Consider the following 21,943-nt stretch of genomic DNA (forward strand, 5'->3'; position numbering starts at 1 on the left):
AAAGAGTGAATATGCCTCTAAATTAATCAAACTAATTGAGAATGTCACGACCACGTGTCTATATGACACGAACGTGGATTCAATAGTCCGTGGCGGGGACAGAATTTTGAGGCCACTGTCGTGACAATTTGAAACATGTTCGGTATTACCTAAAAATTACCTTTGACTTTGAAAATATTAAATAATTAGCTCAATCTCGAATGTATTAGGTATATCTTATGTTACAAACAATAACGTGAAATGAGTACTGACTTTTAAAACTCAAACACGGCGGTGACGCGTTAAGGTTGACCTTTTTTTTAATTAACACAAATAAATAATTTTCGGTAACACTTCTCCCTTCAGCCATTTGCAAATCTGACAACAACACAGTATTGCTGTTCTAAAAAAAAAGCGTTAAAAAGGCTGCCAGACGTAAAGGTAACTTTCTACCGAGTACTGCATGTTTATATTACCACGCGCGTCGGTGACATGAAAACTGATCACAAGATGTATGTTATTAAAATTGTTATAAAGTCGTTATATATCCATACAATTTTTAAACCGTATTGTGGAATAGGTGTAAGTGTTAACATTTGATATAAAATTCTTCCAAAAACACTTTCAAAGAAAAATAAAATATCATAAAATCCGAGGAAGTCACACTACACGTTCCGTGACATTTAGAACTTCTTAATATGTTTCTAATAAATGCTCTTAGGATATTAGGTTGACATAAAACTAGAGGTAAATTACTAAGTATATTGACATTTAGTTTACTTATTTTCTTAAAAATATATGCTATTCTTACAGGTAACACAATTGTTATTTTGACTGTTTTTAATTTAAGTTAATTTGTATTGTATTTTCGATTGTTTGTGATGTAATTATGGGTCTTTCACCTGAAATAAACGATTTCATAATATCGTTCCCCTGGCTTTGGTTCACTGTGATTTTCATTCCCGTGTGTTTTGATATAAAATGTATTCTTCATGGCATGTACAATGTTAAATCATATGTCAAGTAAATGATTATTTACTTTCATGGATTAAGTAAAAATTATCGTAATCATAACAGTTGATCAAAGACATACTTATTTCTTTTCCCCTGGTTCTCATTCCATGCCTTTGGACTGGGGTTTCAACTAAAATCAACGTGTGGTACTTCGTTCTATAGATCTTAAAAATAACATTAAGTTGCTAAGGGTGTTCTATGATTCAGTGTATTATTTTGGAACGAATTGTTCCGAAATTCATTGTCATTATGTCATTCCTTGTCATTCCCTTATCGGTTTTTTGCATTCCCTCGTCGCTTTTACATTCTTTTTATCGATTTTATTATTCCCCTGATAGGTAATAAATTGACCAAAATGTATGCCTATTCGATTGATGGGCTTATATTGAAATTATATTTAATAATCTGATTTCAAAGAACGACCCTTCTATGCCCGCCATAAGCTAATTGGTTGGCTAATGGTTTCAAGAGCATGGACAAATAAAGTATAGACTAACATTATCAACACAGAATCGCGTTCCTCTGAAATGAAAAGTTTGATCGGGATATCCATAATTGCACAACGCCGTCTATTAGGAACTACTTTAATTATCAGACAGTTAGACAAGAGGTTGAAGCACCGAACCGAAACCGAAAGTGTAATGAACTGATACTGCTGTTAAATGGCTATAGCAGTTGCCTAAACTTACAGGAAAGCGATTTTGTAAAGACATTGTTAGGTAGTAAGCGATTTTGCTAAGTATAAAACTTTAATCGTCTTTGTCAAGACTAAGATATATTATTAAGGTATAAAAGTAGAGCGGTATAATTTTAAAATCTGAAAAAAAAGAAATTAAAAACAGTTTAAGTTCTAAGACGTACATTATCAAAAACCAACCTGTATATGTTAACATTATAGTATTTTTCAAACTCGATGGGTAGGGTGACAGGTGTTATCTCTATATAATTTTTAACCTGAAAAAGGCCAAATCTCGCAAAATCGTATTGAAACGACACCTGTCAGCGTACCCATATAAAAAAACTATAGATAGCACCACACACGAGCTGAAGAGTTACGTGCGCGTTGCCGACCCTAAACTCCCCCCCCCCCCCCCCGTTGAGCTCTGGCAACCTTACTCACCGGCAGGAACACAATACTATGAGTAGGGTCTAGTGTTATTTGGCTGCGGTTTTCTGTAAGGTGGAGGTACTTCCCCAGTTGGGCTCTGCTCTAGATCTGGAATGACATCCACTAACTGTGCCCTACCACACAAAGCGAGATGAAATTCACAATGCCCATACCTCTCTTATCACAATGCCCATCTCTCTCTTTGAATGGCAATTTTAAGAAAGGGACGATTCGGTACGTTTTTCTTATTGCTCCTTGTCAAGTAAAATCAAACTGAAAAGCATACTTACTTTACTCTTTGCTGAAAAGTCATATTAGTCATTGACGTTTTGACAGTATCCTGTTAAATAAATTATGTGAATTGTTCTTAAGGCATGCGGATTACAAATCAGAGGTCGCTGGTTCAAACCCCGGCCCGTGCAAACGAGTTTTTTTTTCTAATAAACGTGTTGAATTTTTTAGTTTTTTTTATATAATAAGTATATTTGTTTTACATAAAGATTACCTAGGCTATACAAAAATTGGTATGAATAAAATAAAATTATTCGTGTCATTAAAATATGCTTTTAATACACATATTTAAAAGAATAACTTTATTTCTGTATAAGACAGACAAGATTTACTTTTACAATAAAATAGAAAATAAGCAATATAGATATTATATAGGAACAAAAAAAGAAAACAAAAAGTTACGATTAGATTCGATGGGTCTATAGATGACTCGCATTTTTTCTTTGGTGTCTACACGACCACACAGCTACCGATACATTACAGAAGCTGTCGAAATTTCCTTACCCGTTGTAATTGTTCAAAGAGTATTAGACTTTGACGTAGCTAAGCAAACACGCACACATGCGTAACGTATAGGCCTGTAAAGATAGCTCCATTCGTAGTAGACCTCGGATTCCGTTACCAGTTAATAGAGCTACGACTCAACGTTTATTGGATATGTCGATTTTACGTAATTTGGAGCGCTGCGCGATTTGACATAGGTCTTACCTCTTTGAGGCACCACGGCCATCTAACATTACTGGCATAAAGGACGCATTTATGACTTTGACGCATGACAGAAAGAGAAGCCGAACTGCGTAAAATGGGCGTTTTCTGTTGAATTCATAAAATCAAAATCGAGAATAAATCCGTTTGTATAAGATAATAAGTTAATATTTAGTTGAATGATGTTTAAGACGAGATGAAAACCTTTACTTTAATGTGGATTATGCTGGATGAAGATGTGTTTTCTAGTTGCACTGAGGTAAACACTAAAAATGTAGATGTAACTTTGGATTTATATTCTATCGAGAAAATTTTAAGCCTTTTTGTTTCGACTAGTATCATACCTCTTATCATATAGTCAAGATACATATATCCGAAAATCACGTCTGTTTGTTTCCGGGGCTAGCCACTGCCACGCTTCAAAGATCCCGTTATTTTTCGATGCAGGGCCTTAAGGGACCATCCATTAATTACGTCGCACGTTTAGTTTAGGGAGGGGGTCAAGAAAATGTGACAAGGGGGAGGGGGAATTCACAAATTTTGTGGCGTCACTTTAACTTCATTTTTAACCGAAAACTATTTTGAAAATATTGAAAATTAGATAAGGTTGGGTTAGGTGGGATGATAAGTCTGTACTCCCTGCGTACTACTACTACTACTTGTTAACTTTACGTTATCAATAAATTTAATATGACAAAAACATAAATGTGAAATGAGAGCCAAGTTCAATATTAAGAATATGTGTCGTTGTTATGTGAATATGTGTTGTGTCGACGACAAAAGAATTGAGATCTATATGCCAAGTTTTGTGCTGTGTAGAAAATCCTGAAATTATTAAAGGATTTCACTTGGCTAGTTTTTGACGACAGGTTTTTAGAAAAGTAACATAGACAAATATAATAGCCTATACGTAAAAACTAGCTAAGACAAATCCTTTATAATTACAGGATTTTCTACACAGCACAGAACTTGGCACCCATATAGATCTCAATTCTTTTGTCGGCGAGTCAACAACGACACATATTCTTAATATTGAACTTGGCTCTCATTTCACAGTTATGTTTTTGTTGGGATATCATTACTTTTTCTACAGAAATAACTATACTATTAATCATGAAAGTAGATTTGCCCAAGCTGAAAAGGGGACCCACGCGTGGTCAATTGTCAAAAATTTTCAGTTTTCAGATTTTTTCCTTTGTATACGCCTAGTAGTCTACCTTAATGCCAAATACCAAGTCTCTAGGTCATCTAGAAGTGGGTTAGGTTTTTGATCTATAAGTCTAAATAAATCTAATAATTATCAATATATGATTGTTTTTCATCTAATGATCAATAATTTTCAGTTTTCAGATTTTTTCCTCTATATACACTTAAAAGTCTACCTTAATGCCAAATTTCAAGTTTCTAGGTAATATGGAAGTGGGTTAGGTTTTTGATCTATAAGTCAGTTAGTCACAAAAATTACGGTTTTTAAACGTTAATTTATCAATAACTGTTTGATCTACGTTTATAAAATTTTGTATTTTAGACAAGCTAAGGAGCTTAAATAAATGTGCCAAGTTTCATGTGTGTGATGTGTGTAGGTTAAATAGGTTTCAAGTTGCGAAGGGGTCAAAAGTAGCTCGAAATGGTTCGTGTAATAGTAATTACTCACGGTTGCGTCACCAGTTCCTTTTCGCTACCGCGTGTCTAGATTGTTAATAAGATAGTTAATCACATATTCTCCTTTCCTTGGGATTGTAAATAATATTGCAGTGCCCAACAGGGTTCACAAAGACCTAGCTTATAAGTTTATTACCTGACATTCCTGACAACTACTTTGTGAATTTGCAATAAAATATTGAATATTGAATTAAAATTCGTATCGTGTTGGGATTCCAAATTCTCGAATCGCGACCCTTCAGGATGAATCCGGACTTTGCTTTCACATACTTCACGACGTCATCGACCTTCGCAAGGCAAAGTAGACGGGACACATACAAATCTGTCCAGGCGTCATAAGGAGGGGGAAGGGGTCAAAACATCTTGAAACTCGTGTGACATAATTTATGGGTGACTCCTAAGCGCATACTCCTGTATAACTTTACAGTTGAGCGTGTCCCAAATTCACACGCAGGTTTTGAAAACTTATCTGTAAAGAAATTAGCCATTAAATCATTTGAACAGCATACAAACATTTTGCTGGCAATAAAAAAAATTAAATAATCATTCATTTCAGGCATTTACAGCCCATATGTGTGTTAGTAACATACAAAGTAAAAAATAAAAATTAACGTTAAGACTTACAGCTATAAATAAAATCGAGTTATAACACCTGTTCAGCAAATAATTCACAAACGGTCAACATTATAATCAATATCGTTCTGTTTCTGTTATAATGTATCTGCTTAATAAAGATCAGTTGAGCTGCAAAATTATAATTTGATCAGCGACATTTAAAAATTGGTTGTTAGAAAAAACATGTCTCTAAGCAGTTAAATTGAGACACGCATATTAAAGGAATGGAAATCTGATATAAAGAGGTGGCTAACGTTTGATTTGAGTAAAATCGGCAGAGTGTCAGGCGGAGCGAAATCAGCCCACGTGACACGATACCACACTACCATCCTCAAGGTCACCAAAATGTCAAGGTCATCTAAAACCGAATCAGAGCACCCCACTGTCCACGTGGTCTTGTCTGTCCTACCTCTGGAGAGCAATTGCGAAAACGGAGGCGCGGAGTCAGGGCAGCTCACGCGAGGGCGGAAGAGCTTTTCCGCAGCGCCGGAGCTACTCAGATCCAACAGCTTCACCCCACCGCAGTTACGTCTCGGCCTACTCACCCCTCACTATACGGTCCATAATGTAAATTTTTACCCTTGTACACACCCTCTCCAACAAAGAGTTAGGTGCGCCCATTTTGTGAATGGGCAGTAAGGTTTTTGAAGGGCAAGAATGAAAGCGTATTAATCAAATGTTGGCCAATTTTTTTCAAATCAGCTGATCAGCAAAGGGTAGGTAAGATTGGTTAGACATTTGCTGATCAACTGATTTTTCAGCTGACCAATTTTAGCGGATCAGGTAAATTGTAGTCCAAAATAAAATAATTCGCTTACCCACTGATTGCTTTAAAAAATTTGATTAATGGTGTATGGATCGCTTACTGCCGATGCCGCTTAAATAATTAATTTGCCAACCAAATCAATTTAGAGCAGCTTAGAATAAAATTAATTGCGAACAGGTCTGTAAATACTTGCTAACCTTAATTCGCCGACCAAGTATACATTTTGGCTGACCAAATGTATATTTTTGTTCGTAAATAGGAATATTTTGGAGATCAATTAAACGCCACCCTAAAAGGAATATCCGAGTTGAGGATATCCCGATCCCGAGTATATACGTAACCTGTGAGGTACCCGTGTCCGCCCGCGCACTCGCGGCAGTTCTGGATGCCGTCGCGCGCCGCCCAGCCGCACGCCGGCTTGGCGGCGCTCGACAGCGCGTGCATCTCCACGCCGCGCGCCGCCGCCAGCGAGGCGCGCTCCGAGCCTGTCCCACAAAACGTTACAATACGATAACTCGTCCCTCCAATCGTTACCCTTACTTTCTGAAAAAAATAATTCGAAACGTACTGTACGTGTAGAAAACTTCTTATATGAGTTTCGGATAAGTACTAGTACTTACTAATCCAAACGAAGCCTAAAATTATCACAAAGCCCGCGGTTGATATACATTCACCATCAATGGTGTATTCCCATCTGTACCCGCCCCACGTGTCAAAAACCTAGAAATTCGTGTGATGTAATTAATGGATGACCCCAAATTTAAAAGTGGAAAAATTACTGTCTTGGGTGAGATTTGAACTCACTACTACTATTAATTTAGTATGGGTAGCACATCGTTACTGGTGAATTTCCAATATGACTTGGAACTCCGGTAGCCGTCTAAGAAGTGTAAAGTTCTTACGGTAAATGTCGCTGGGGCCCCCTAGACCCATATGGTGGAAAATTTGCTGCCTATGGATGAGGTCTTGGTGGCTCAGATGGCAGAGCGCTGGAGTATCTATCCAGAGGCCGTGAGTTCAAGTCTCACCCAAGACAGTAATTTTTCCACTTTTAAATTTATTTTAAGCTTAACATAGGTTTTACCAAAATAATAGTATTTCGGTGTTTCAGAAATCAGTGAAATAAATAAGTTATTGTGAAAAATATCAGTTTAGTACAAGATTTTATCGCTGACAGTACTTTTCTTACCACGGGCGATTAATTCCCCTCGAGACAATTGTACAAACCGAAAACACGATTAGGTTGTGTTGTCTCATCATAGACTTGCTATGGCCCCCTTCTGTCTTTATTATCAGATCGGCTGGAGGGTTCTATAATATTACATTGTAACCCGAGTTATATATGTATGTAAATTTTCAGCTCATTTGGATATCGGGAACTGGTTGAAAAATGATTTGAAAGATTTGAAAAGTTAGTTGCATACGAACATGTCAAATTTATTTATTTAAACCTTTGGGAAACAAACAGGCAAATACAACACATATAGTTAATCAGATTACACATTCATAAGCCAAACAGTTTCCACTAATGAATAATAACAATTATGTTGCTCAGAAATTAACATTAATATTAAAACATGCAAAACTCAAATAACACTAACTGTTGAAAACAATATTAACAAATTGGCAAGTATGCTGAAATATACTAACTAATCAATATTATTATTAGCTGTACATTTTATTGAAGAAACAAACTGCTGTAATGATAAATGGAATATATCAATATCAGAAAATTTTTCATTATAAGTTCTACACGCTCTAGCTAAGAACTTATTTCTTGCATATGTAGTACGACCAAAGTTAATTGCAAATAGGCTTGTGGAGCGAGTTCGCCGATCAGGACATCTAATTGAAATTTTAGACAAAAGATTGGGAGAATCAATAAGGCCATGTATGATTTTGAACAAAAATATCTGATCTCGAATTTCTCTACGGGTTTGAAGAGAGAAATTGTCAGGGCAACAAGATTTAAATTTATATTTCATTGTTCTGAAATAAATAAAAATTTATTAATTAATTTTTTTTTTATTTTTTTTTTATGATAAATTTGTTCTGAATTTTTTCAATTGTGTTAATGTGAACATTGAAATGAGGATTCCAGACTGTAGTAGCGTATTCTAAGTTGGACCTAACAAATGCGTTAAAGAGAAGTTGCAGAGTCTTAGGGTTTGTAAAATCCCGGCTTTGTCGGAAAATTAATCCCAACATTCTGTATGCTTTTGCTGAAATTTTGTCAATATGTGAAATAAATTGTAGTTCGCTATCAAGATTTAACCCTAGGTCCTTCACTTCAGACACAACCCTTAAATTTTTGTTGTTTAATGAATAATTATACTCTATCTTATTACGTTTTCTTGTAAATGTAATGGCACAACATTTTTCGACATTCAAGTACAGTTCATTCATAGAACAATAACAACTCAGTCTATCAAGATCAGCTTGAAGTTTCATACAATCGTCACTTGATTTAATAATGGTGGTATGGTAAATAAAAAGTTGTAAAAAAAAGTATCATAATGGCTCTTACCCATAATATTATCGATGGACATCCTGACGTGCGCCTCCCCGAACCAGTTGCAGAACACGCGCATCGCGAACGTGGCCGCCAGGTACGGCAGCAGGCGGATTTGCTATACATAATACGAACATTTTATTACAGGCCTTTTATTCCGTGATTTATTCCTTAACTATAGTTTCTTACGTCCCAAGCTAAGGAATAAATTTAGGATCCCGATAGTCCTCATATTCTTATCAAGGGCTAACATTTAACATACTATATTCTCATCTGTCCCCGCTTCGATCAAATGGAACAAAGACAGACAGATGGGAATGATTCTATTTCCTCGCGACGGAGTACCGCACGGCGGTCACCACCGCCTTCTGCAGGTAGTACAAGTACAACATACCTGCTGCTGGTAGAGCAGCACCGGCGTCTCCTCGGCGGCGCCCTCCTCCCCGAACTGTCTGCGTACGGCCGAGTACCGCACGGCGGTCACCACCGCCTTCTGCAGGTAGTACACGTACAACATACCTGCTGCTGGTAGAGCAGCACCGGCGTCTCCTCGGCGGCGCCCTCCTCCCCGAACTGTCTGCGTACGGCCGAGTACCGCACGGCGGTCACCACCGCCTTCTGCAGGTAGTACAAGTACAACATACCTGCTGCTGGTAGAGCAGCACCGGCGTCTCCTCGGCGGCGCCCTCCTCCCCGAACTGTCTGCGTACGGCCGAGTATCGCACCGCGATCACCACCGCCTTCTGTAGGTAGTTCGTCGAGATCGACGTTATGTGCACGCGACCACCTGACCACAGATACAAATCCTTCTCTAAGAAATCATAAGGATATGTTGTGAGAATAAGGGAATGTACCTAAACAATAATACAAATTTGGGAACTTTATTTCTCATAAAATACGTGATAACATTATTTTTTTCACCTTATAAATACTATTTTGCAGCTTAGAAACAAATATTGTTTTACAAAATAAATTATCCTTAACTAAGCTACATTAAAATACAATACCAATTTAAAAAACAATTTGGGAACCAAAAAATTATTTTAGAAAGGTACGATTTGGTTTTTTTTCAAGTAGTCTGCCCTCCAAGCCTGCCTCTGCCACTGGAGGGCTTGGTTACTTTTGCTTTAGTATATGATAATAATAAACCCTCAGGGCAATTTGTGGCGAGCTGTGGGGAGTAACGACCCCACGGACTCGAGTGCTCCAGAGAGTCGGTCAGGGTCTCCGGCGTGTCTTTGTCGGTCGGAGTGGAACCGCAAGGGGTCCCGCAGGACTCTCAGGACTGGCTTGCCTCAATTAGCCGTCCAGAGAGGAGTCGTTAGAGCTATATGCTCCAGGGGTGGAAGTTTTTCATACAATGTATGCCCTTCTGCGGCGTCTGCCCACGATATCTGCCCCCCCCCCCCCCCCCCCCCCCCCCCCCCCCCCCGGCGCCGCCACGAGTGCCCATCTAGCGAGCGGCAAGTCACCGCCTGCCTCGATAACACTGATCACAATTCACAATGTTATGGCAGGTGTCCGGAACTCTTAGCAATTGCCCAGTCTTATTTTCCACCCAAATTGAAACCATAACACAGGACTCTGTCCAATGCCTGCTGAAACCGGTTTATGGGTATCCATTTATGTACCCGTGAATTGATTCCAGCTTCCAGCAGGTGTTCTACATGACATCAGAGCTTCCCAAACGGCCTCTACGTGTTGGATCTATATCCCCACGCATGCCTTATAAATGACCGGGATTAAAAGCCCGAGAGTTTGTAACGGATACAACGGTACAAATAATAATAGTGACCCCTTACATTTCATTAAAATGTCAAATGGTCCTCTACGTGTTGGCTTCGGCTCCGCGCAGGACTCCCAAAGGTCCGGAACACCATTGTTCCATGGTGGGAAAGACATACAAATAATAATAACTTAATTGTATATCAAAGAGCACGTTACATAATAAACACAGTACTCAAGTGACATCTATTTCATTTTATAAAATTTATTTATAATATAAACGAATAAATATGTCTGACGTTTGTCTGAAGACTTTGTACTAATAAACTTACAGTAAATTAAGGTCAAGTCACAGAGTATATGTATATATATATTTTTTTATTTTATTGAAACTTTATTGCACAAACAAAGAAAAATGTACAAATGGCGGACTTAATGCCAAAAGGCATTCTCTACCAGTCAACCATTGGTTCAAACAGAGACATATATGTTGGTGCAGAAGATATTCATGTATAATAACAAAAACGCAAAGAATGTCTTCCGAACCCAAAAGAATTCATACAATTCTATTGATTTAACATTTTTAGGGTTGCAGATGGATTAAAACTAAACAAGTGGGTGTATTCCCGATTGTCACGCCCACATGACCGCCACGATTCAAGGGGCGGGGACAGATGGGAATGTTTCATATGAATGCACCTATTCCCATCTGTACCCGGCGGGGACAAATGGGAATACACCAACGCGTGCATGTTATATTTCGTGAACATGTTAGTTAGTGTTTAATAGATACCGGAAAGGATGCCGAGCGAGGCGCCGTAGCGCTCGGCGGGGTTTATTAATATTTCAAAAGGCTTTTACATCACTGACGTAATTTCCGGATGCCAGGTGCGCACAGCATAGAAAACCAGAAAAATGCCACCAATTTTAAGATACTTAGATGAAATAACACCTGAAGCCTAAAATTTCATCTTGGCGAATGTTTTTGAGCTAATCAATGATGAGTGGAACGAAACATCTTCGTAATAAACATAAATGTAATTGTTTGCTGGTACACCACCAGTGACCTATCGTAGACGAGCATATTCGAGTATCCTCACCCGACAGGACGCCGAGCGAGGCGCCGAAGCGCTTGGCGGGGTCCCTGAAGGGCGAGCGGTACTCGCCGGCCTCGTCCACGCCGCCCAGCTTGTCCAGCGCGGCCTCCCGCGGCAGCCGGTACTTGTTGAACATCACGAATCTAAAGCGAAATACTAACATAAGGAGCAGTTGCCGTTCACATTTTTAACAAACTTATACAATGTGTTTGTTCACGTATAGTGGAGCCGTTAACCACGTATATAACGATGAATTTTATCGACAAATCACCCCCCACAACTATGTTTTTTCCAACCATAGAAAAAATGCACCCCTTCAAAGTTTTACGGCGCCAAACACGACTGCACTTGGTTAATATGCAAGGTGGGGCGTCAATGATACAACGGTTGGTGTCTAAATATACACACACTACAAATATATCTTTATCTGTCCATTTACCTGTCGCATATTTAAAAAAAAACATTCGATAGCTTATGCAGCTTAGCATAAATTACTGACAATTTTTCATAATCACTCGAGAATTAATAACAAAAAGTTTTTTACATGTTATCTTATGTTTCGAAAACGAGTTCGTTAACCTATACTTTTTTATTGTTAAATGATAGTACAGGAAGCTAGCTAGCTAAAATATTTCAAAAGTTACACGAGACCAAACAAGACCAAACACACTGAAAGAAATGTTTGCATAACTGTAACAAAATTTTGGTTACTGTTTACACAAAAATTGGGACTTGCGAACTATGTGTTATATGTTACAAAACCGATTTGGCTATCAGTGTTCAGGTACTGGGTATACACTACAAAATAAGTTTGTAAATTTATGCAAAGTTTATTTTCTTATAACCGTAGTTTAGTTATTTAGTAAAGTTACAAAACCAGTTCGGCTATCTATTTTTTTCAGTGCAACCTTCTGTAATTAACGTCAACTTAGTTCCAAAGAATACTTGCTCGCCACCCAAATTATCATTTGGAACTAAGCGACAGCGCAGCGTGCGCGGGTCGCGGATGTTGCCCTAGACAGCAGTATGGTCCTCACCCGTTGTCCACCCCGTTGACGCCGACCTTCTCGCCGAGGTCACCCACGGTGACCCCCGCGAGTGGGCGCAGCGTGCGCGGGTCGCGGATGTTGCCCTAGACAGCAGTATGGTCCTCACCCGTTGTCCACCCCGTTGAGGCCGACCTTCTCGCCGAGGTCACCCACGGTGACCCCCGCGAGTGGGCGCAGCGTGTGCGGGTCGCGGATGTTGCCCTAGACAGCAGTATGGTCCTCACCCGTTGTCCACCCCGTTGAGGCCGACCTTCTCGCCGAGGTCACCCACGGTGACCCCCGCGAGTGGGCGCAGCGTGTGCGGGTCGCGGATGGGCACCACGAAGGCATGCAGGCCGTGGTTCTTGCCCTTCGACATCAGCATGGCGTATACGATAGCGTGCGTCGCGCACTTACCTATGAAAAAATACTCTTATTAAAATTGCACCTTTTCTCAGACCTTTAAATTATAAATTTTAACGGTCCTTTTTTTTAGTTTTTCGTAAATAACTCGTAAACTGTGGCGCATAGCAAAAGATGTTTTGATTTAAAAACACCATTCAATTTTCTACAAAAAACACTTAGGATCAATATTTAAAACGATATTAAAGGGGGAAAAGTTAACTACAATCAATTTACAGGTCCCTTTTTTAGCTTTTTTTAATAACTCGTAAACGGTGACCCATTGCAAAAACAATTTATACATTGCTACGGTTGGCGGTGAGAATAAATAAAACAGAGAGTTAGTAGTTTGTTCTACTCATGAACGACCTCCCCTATGACTCACCTACGGTTGACTTTGTCATGTACATATGCAGACGACATTTGTGCTATAGTAAACGTGGAAAGTAGGGCACAACTGTGCCAGAACGTCCAATCTGTCACCTGTAGACTTTTAGAGTGGTTCCGTTCCGGGTAAACAGAATGATCCTAAATCTGGATAAGACAAAACTGTTAGAGTTCGATTTTAGACAACCTGCAGCTACTTCAACTGACAATATAGGAAAACAGCCTTTACGGGTAAAAGTAGAAAATGTGCCCCTGGCGACGACTAATAATGCATCTTTTCTTGGTTTTACCTTTGATCGCGGCCTTCAATGGCAGAGTCAAATTGATAAGGTGTGCGCCAAATTAAGTTCTTCACCTTTCGTCATTTCTCGCCTTGTGCCCAACCTGTCATGCCCAAACATTGTCAAGGCCTACTATGCTTATGTCCATTCGACTCTGTCATGCGGACTAGAGCTGTAGGGCCTGGCTGCAGTCAGGGACCGGCCATTTTGTAATTGAGAAAAAGATAATTAGGACAATGGCGAGAGTTGCCCCCGATACACCTGCCCGCCAACTTAACTGTTTATTCAATTTCAATTTTTCAATTATTTATTTAATTCGAATCCACAGTAGATCCATAATTGTTAGTATTTACAGCAAATCTTAAAATTAATTATGGTTAGTGACATACAAAATAATAATAATAAATCTAATAATATATCTACAAGTACAAAAAAATAAATAAAAAAAAAATATAACTAGGCAATCTAGATTAGTTTATACTCGAGATGGCAAAGTACGTCCGAGTCAACTTGTTTTTGTTCCCCAAAAAACAGTGGAACAGCAAGAGATTACCGGACAGTCGTCAGCATGACTTGCAGCAGCCCACTCATCGCCTTAGGAAGACTGGCAATTCTATACATGTAGTTGGAACTAAGATTTAAAATAATATCCCATGTGACATTAAAAACATAAACACCATTTCGGGTTTCAACTCGCGTTTATAACGATTCCTATTACTCCGTAAATGAGTTTATTAATGGGAACAATGAGACATGACATTTTTTTTTACTTATATAAAAATATGAACATTCCATCTTCATGCAAATTGACATGTTAATTTTTATCTAATTCTACATATTATATTATCCTTAGCTAAGTGAATTGTATATGTAAATGACAATGTATGACTATTACTGAATACATTACCTATATGATATGCTAATGCTGGATCGCTTACTGCCGATCAAATAATTAATTTGCCAACCAAATCAATTTAGAGAGCTACTAAGCTCAGTATGACTTTAATTGCGAACTGGTTTAGAAATAGTTGCTAACCTCAAGTTGCTGACCAAGTATACATTTTGGCTGACCAAATATATATTTTTGTTCATCAAAATAGGAATATTTTGCAGATCGATTAAATGACACCCATATTAAAGCATTTTTGCTGAAGTTGAAACACTTGAAACCGAGAGCCTTTTGCTTCGTGCTTGCTCGGTTATTATTAAAATATGAAAGCTCACCCAGCGAGCCGACCCAGCACTTGGCGGCCTCGAAGTCGGGCGTGTGCAGCACGAAGCACTTCTGGTCGGGATCGTACGTGGCCGTCGTGCGCATGCCCTTGGCGTTGGAGCCGTGCGCGATCTCCGTCAGCGCGAAGCAGCCGCCGATCCTGCCCTCGTCGCACGCCTGCATGCGAGTGCCACTTGTCCTTGATTAGGCCGCATGTCTCCTTAGTCTACTTATTAGTCTAGTTACATTATTACCTACTTGTAAATTTTTAAACTAGTAAACTGATTGTTCAAGAAATAGTCCAGGAAACATCGACAACAAGTCCAGGAACTTGAAATCATACTACAAAAACCATAAAATATTTTTTCCTTAAATCGTTTTGATAACCCTGATAGTCTACTCGACAAACTGAAAACGGTGAAAAATAGAAATACTACTCCTAAAATTACGTGTGATACCTCATTAGATTCGTCATGATGTTTAAAAATATATATTCGTAGCGTTTATTAGCACATAAAAAAATATCAAAAGCTATTAAGATCGCGTTTCGGGGCTGAGCGAGTTTAGGCATTTTACGCGCTGCGGCAGCTGTGCGAGCTCAGCATGCCGATCCCTTCTGCCACATTTTCCCTCTCGCTCGCACTACAATGATGGATAAAACAATCTTGATCCTTCGTGACGCATATTGAAAACAACCATAACAAAACTATTTGCAATCGAATTTTAAATGTGATTTTGTACGAAAATACTAAAACCATTGCAAATGTACTATTTTATATTATTCATATTCATTTATTCCTACAATTTTAATTTAGTACCTACTACCTATAGAATGTTAGGTCATTTCAATAGTACATTACGTACGTTCGTACTTGTATACCAAAAGTAGGAAGTTGTCAACTTGCGAATTACTTTTTCACACAGGTATTCTACTGTACAACGCTTTACAGTATATATGGCCATTTTCAATAAATGCACGTATAGTGCTAGTTACCGCACTAAGGCGGTAAAGTAGCAAATTACGTAACTATGTCGATGTGTAATAATAAGTATTAATTACTTTTTGGTGGGTAGGAGTTAAACAAGCATAAGTCAGCTGAGATTTAAATTTAATTTATTTTTGATAATATTAATTATTTTTTACAGTGCTAATTTAATAAATAAGACTCAATTTAATTAAAATTTATAGCTGCCCACTTAAATAATTTAAGTGGGCAGCTTTCATCCATGCTGCTTTAGGAGAATCACCTGGATCCACCCACCGGCAACTACAAGGTCACTATTGTTTCATTACACATACAATGGCTAACTTTGACTCCATAGCAAAAGCACAAGCCACTCTAGAAGCCACAGTGTTCCGATAGTTAGCTGCATTTGAGGTTACTTTGCGCTCCACTTTACCTAAGGAGGACACAATCACGAGCTTGAGTGCAGACCTCCACAACTTCAAAGTGACCACTGATGCCTTGTTGCGAACCATTAGGGAACAGATAAGTGCTTTGGCTGATGTCATGGAAATGAGGCACCGAAGAAAGTTCCTGCTATTTGGAGGCATTCCCGAGTCAGACGGAGAAAGCCTTGCAGCAAAGGTGGCTTCTATTTGCAATGAGCGCATGCAGCTCTCTGACATTGGTCCATCTTCGTTTAAAGTATGTCATAGACTTGGAGCAGCCAATGCAGGGCGCACTAGGCCTATTTTGGTGCGCTGTGCGGATTCAACAATGAAGAGCAAGATTTGGCATAAGAAAAGCTCACTGAACGGCTCCTCAGTAGTGGTTTTAGAATTTTTGACCCATCAGCGGCAAGACATTTTTATTAAAGCACGCAAACACTTTGGTATGCGCAGCGTGAGGTCACTTGATGGCACCATTTACACCAAATTGTCCTCGGGAGACACTCATAGGCTGGACACGTCTGAGCAACTGCAGAGTCTGATCGACAAGCACCCCATGATTGCACCAGAAGGAGCTCGCGGTGAGGAGCAGAGATCAACTGAAGCGGGGCCTACCGGCGGCGAGGTCAGCAAGACTCTGGAGCAGCCTGCAGTGCCTAAGACAGTCGTGCCCGCCACTTCCAAATTGGCAGGGTTCACAACCTCTAGAGCGGCAGAATCATCCCGGGCAGCGTGAGAGTCCGAATGGCGGGTGTACCTAAAGAAAATTAAATGAAAACCATACCATATTTTTGTACCTAATTCATACAATTTAGTATCTCCTTTAAAAAAAATTGTACCTCACGGTACTTAAAGTTATCACCAAAAAACAGTGCCCCCGCCATGAGGTACAATTTTTTTTTAACGGAGGTACTAAATAGTACAAATTAGGCACAAAAATATGGTATGCTTTTCATTTATTTTTATTTAGGTACACCCGCCATTCTGACTCTCACAAAGTTGCTCAGTATGGTTTATATATTCACTCAGTAAATGCTAAACAAGACTACCACGTTATAAAAGTGTCGAAATAATTAATAGTTTGGTTATAATATAGTTAAACAAAGTAATAAATTTATTAAATCTTTTATGATGTAATCTTGTTGAGTATATATATATATATAAGAGGGGGGTTCCACGAGGCGAAATATTTTTACGCTAAATATTTTAACTTTTTTGTTAGATTTACAATAAAAACAAAAGTTCGAGAAAAATGTGTTACCTACTTAATAATTGCCTAACTTGTTGAAAAAATAACTTAAAGATTTCTAACAGTATTACATTCTTTGACATGTTTAAAATACACCATATTTTTTCCAATTTTTTTAATGTATATTGAATACCTTTATTATTATATTTAATTATACAAACTCGCTTTTTCACGCCGCGCACGTGTCCCGAAAATGAAACGCGGAGGGCTATGTTCAGCGTTGAATAAAAAGTATAAATAATGAAGATACAGTTCTGCAAATAAAGACTTTTTTATATAAAAATTCCTCCTCTTTAATAATATTTTATTCAGATTTCTTAAATATTAATACTTTTTGAGATATCGGCAAAAAAGGAAATGTCTTTTTTGCCGCCTTTTTTTGTCTGCAACTTAGAAAAAATTGTGTGCTAATAAAAGGTTCAAAATATTATTCCAAATCCAATGAGGTATCACACGTATTTTTAGGGGTAGAATCTTTATTTTTCACCATTTTGAACTTGACGAGTAGACTATGACCGCTTAGTGAGAAATTATTGAAGATTAAAAATATTTACATAGTAGTTTATACTTTAGGTAAGTATTTGTAAATAATATTAAAATGTTCAGAAAATCACTGCTATGTTATGTTATGTGCACACTGCACAGCAGTAGTGAGTATACAGCCGCCATACCTCAATGAGCGGGAAGTGGTGGTCCCGGCCGCTGCCGCGGATGGTGTTGGAGAACATGCGGAACGTAAGGGATAGTTTAATGGCCAGCGAGCTATCAAACATGAACATGGCTTCTGTGAAGGATTGGAACAACCGAGGGTGCATGGCTATCTGGAAACAAATCAAATCATCTCTGCAGCCATAGAGAAATAAGTAAGCATAGAGTGCTCACTCCGTACATCATTATCATCAGTCTTCTTACCAAAACGCCGATTATATTCGTAATCGACATCTAGCGTCATGACAGCGTAGCGGATTTACAGTACTGTTACTTGACAATAGAACTTGAGAATAGAAGAACGAAAAGTCTAATATTAAAAAAAATTCAGCTAATATTATAACCGGATTAACCGGAACTTTATTTTCAACTCCTTCTGCTAGTAATATTAGTTATAAAACTTGTAAATTGTTGAGCAAAACGCTTTTTGTCAGTCGCGACACGCGTGAGATCTAGTGTCAAGTAGCGTTACTGATAAATTCGGTACTTGACGCTAGATGTCGAATTGTCGACTACGATAATAACCAGCGTTTTGGCAAGAAAACTGATGTATGAAGTGAGCGCTCTCTCCTTACTTATTCCTCTATGCTGTAGGTGTGCATTGCAAGTTGACATAATATTCTTTCAAGGATTAAAAATATTGTATCAGATTATTTTTAGACCACGGGCCAGGAGCATGTTTCGTCAGTCGTCGCCTCCCGGCCGCTCCTTCTAATAATTTGTCAAATGATAGTTTAGATGCTGTTTTAAATTAAAAAACCGTCAGCCGGTTGTATCGCGGTGGAAAGACCGTCAGCTGTAAAATGAACAGGTAAAAAATACGCACCTTACCACTTTATGTTCGCAAAGGATGCGTAAAGTCATGTGTAAATTGCGTCTTCCTTTTATGACGTTTCAGGCGTTTGACCTGATGAAATACTACATGCAAAGTTTCATGATTTGTTATTGCTATCATAAAAAGGTAAAGCGCTTATTTTTTACATGTTCATGCGACCAGCTGACGTTCTTACCACCGCGATATAAGCGGCTGACGATTATTTTAATTAACAATAGCATCTGAACTATCATCTGACAAAGTATCAAACGGGAGGCGATGACATTTTTTTTTACGTGTTTCGGTGGCTGCCATTCCTCAACCCACCAACGGAGCGGCAGCTGACATCCACGAGGCTTCATCATACTTAACCGTTAACCACTATACGAGTTTTCGCCCGGGAGGCGATTGGTCATGGAAATCTGTTCCTGGTTCGGGGTCTATTTAGACATGGAGTCTAGTTCAAATATATGTAATTAGTAATTATGTAATATGTTTCTTTATCAATAAAAGCATTGTTTGACCATACCTTTGCTACTAGGAGCTAAACGTCTTGTTTGCTATAGGTACTAATTGGTTAGTACAATCTTGCATATCAAGCATGTGTCTCTATGAAAATGAAGCATATTTGTTCCAATATCAGGTAAGAAATCTAAATAGGCTTATTAACGCTATATATTGGTAAATTGTAATAGGTCTACATTACAATATGATCACTTACCTCTTCCAAGGGCACAAGGTCTGCATTGTGGATGACATACATGCGCTTGGTGGCGAGGTGCCTCTGCTCGTCCAGTGTCATTGTGGCCTCCGTATGTTTGAAGAGCGGGTGCTCCTCCATGAATCTCCATATTTTGTTCTGAAAAGTAAACTGGTTTAATATCTAGGCTGATGTCAATGGACTTAAATCTTATTAACTTTGTTTTATTTCCCAGAGAATATACTTGTCTTTTTTATCAGTTGTTTCAGCACAAAATTCATAGAACAGAACATAATAGCAAATTGGCCGTTAAACTGTCATTTTACTATCTACTAACACACCTAAGGGTTTGCAATCCGAAATTTCGGAATCTCGAACGAATTTTCCAATATTATAATCCGGATTGAAACCACTGAATATCGAAAACACCGGAATTGGATTTAAGTATTTTTATTAATTTTAATATATTTACTTTGCTGGTATTATTAGCCGTTGCTAACAAGCCTGAAGTCTAGCAGCATGCATTAACATGCCTCATTAACTTAACCATCAGTTTTTTTTATACTTTTGATACTTAATGCTAGACTTCGAAGAGAAAAAAAATTAGTCTTTAAATACGACAGGTTTCAATTTTAGATGTAGTAGTTTTCAAAGTTGTAGTCTAGGTTTTGTTGTTTGACGTGTACAGAAAGATTGAGAAAACAAGTGTCCGCAATAGTCTTATCTTTATTTTGCGGTTTATACTTCTGTTCTCCCATATTTTATCGAGTCGTTTCACTGCAGCTTTGGCCATCTGACCTATTCTAACCACCTCCTGATTGCAGTCACCATCATCACTTATAAAAATATTATGAACCCTAATTCCAGAACCAGCTCTGGAATTCCGGAATTGAGACCCAATATTGAAAATCACTTCTGGATTTTGAGACCGTCCAATATTGCAAGCCCTTATATAAACAATGAATGTTTCTTCATAAATCAATACTTTTAAGTATTTGGCACAAAAATGTCCATACATACTTATCACGGTACCGCCGAAATAGTAATCATTCTTTATCATAAAGTAGGCGACAAAGTTGTTTCAACAATTTTGAACAGTCAAGAAAGTTACCTTTGTTCTAATAGCTTGTATGGAGTCGTACGCGAGCTTCATGCGGCGCCAGTCGAAGGAGGCCTTCTTCCTGAAGGCCGTCAGCGGGCCGCGCGGCGGCTCCGGGAAGCACTCCCGCAGCTCCACGTCGCTTACCGGCTGCACGTCCGTCACTTCCATCTTCCTTCTTCACGCAAAGGCAAAAAACAAATTATACGAGAATGTCACTTCCTACTTCACCAAAGTTGACTGAACTTCTGAACTTTGGACGACGTAATAACACTCATACTAACTGTATAATCAACTTTTCAAGTTGTCCTGTCACTATGATCTAAAACAACTTTGTAAAATATTCTGAAAACATGTAATTCATTGGGGAATAATAAACAGACTTTGTATGTATTTTATTAAAGACTAGGCCTTATTATTGCATATATAACATGCTAAAAAAGTAAAATATATGCTAAATACTATTCTTATAAATATTCACGGGAGACAACTAACTTAACTTGAGCTGTCAGTGTCATGTCAATTGTCAATTCAATGTTTTTTTTTTTTGGATTTTATGGCCTGGTTACTCAATTCAATGTCAACACATGGCAGTATTGCCAGGCGTGCGGAAGAGAATTGTCGTATTTGGGTGTCCAAATTATCGTACCGTTGAAATTATCGTACGTCTACCAAAAAGACAGTACCCCAAAAATTGCTTGCAAAGTAAGCTTAAATTTCCAATATATAATCAAAGAAAACACAATTTTCGTCTAAATTGCGCAAAAGTCAGTTTTATATTTGTACGTGGTATATAATTTATTTGAACGAGTAAAATTAGTGGTACATACAATCATATAAAATAGCTAGTTATATTAAAATTAAGCCAGCCAGCTTTCTGGTCACCGGTAGAATCTATGAGCATTTTACTTATTTCCTTAAATAGTATCTTGGCGCTTGAACCCCACGGCCCTAGTGTCTCGACTCCAAATGCCACAAAGTGGTATTAGGCGCCGAGACTTTGATATTTGGAAACCCTGGTCGAAGTTCTTGGTAGATGGGACGGTGCCAGTGTATCGACGCATGTGGCGTCCCAGACTAGCACTTGACCCATCTTCCATGGGACCAGGGTCATACCTCGCCATCGTCCTTCGAAACGCCGTTTAGTTCAAGGATAGCCGACGCGTTGCCGGTAGCAAGAGATCGGCGTATGATA

General features: G+C 38.5%; 1 protein-coding gene across 1 annotated transcript in view; it reads right to left on the bottom strand.

The window, feature by feature from the left end:
- LOC133521675 (peroxisomal acyl-coenzyme A oxidase 3-like) overlaps positions 1-21,266 on the bottom strand; it is a 29,533-nt gene extending 8,267 nt beyond the window's left edge. Inside the window, exons 1-10 of the mRNA XM_061856764.1 lie at positions 21,244-21,266; positions 20,761-20,926; positions 19,671-19,808; positions 18,099-18,248; positions 14,797-14,962; positions 12,748-12,919; positions 11,478-11,617; positions 9,297-9,439; positions 8,668-8,770; positions 6,482-6,625 (exon numbers count right to left, since the gene is read on the bottom strand). Coding sequence (XP_061712748.1) covers positions 6,482-6,625; positions 8,668-8,770; positions 9,297-9,439; positions 11,478-11,617; positions 12,748-12,919; positions 14,797-14,962; positions 18,099-18,248; positions 19,671-19,808; positions 20,761-20,926; positions 21,244-21,266 — 1,345 coding nt within the window. The remainder of the gene's footprint in view (positions 1-6,481; positions 6,626-8,667; positions 8,771-9,296; positions 9,440-11,477; positions 11,618-12,747; positions 12,920-14,796; positions 14,963-18,098; positions 18,249-19,670; positions 19,809-20,760; positions 20,927-21,243) is intronic.
- Between the last annotated feature and the right edge of the window lie 677 nt (positions 21,267-21,943).

Source organism: Cydia pomonella, chromosome 9 (assembly GCF_033807575.1).
Source record: "Cydia pomonella isolate Wapato2018A chromosome 9, ilCydPomo1, whole genome shotgun sequence".
Classification (NCBI taxonomy): Eukaryota; Metazoa; Arthropoda; class Insecta; order Lepidoptera; family Tortricidae; genus Cydia; species Cydia pomonella.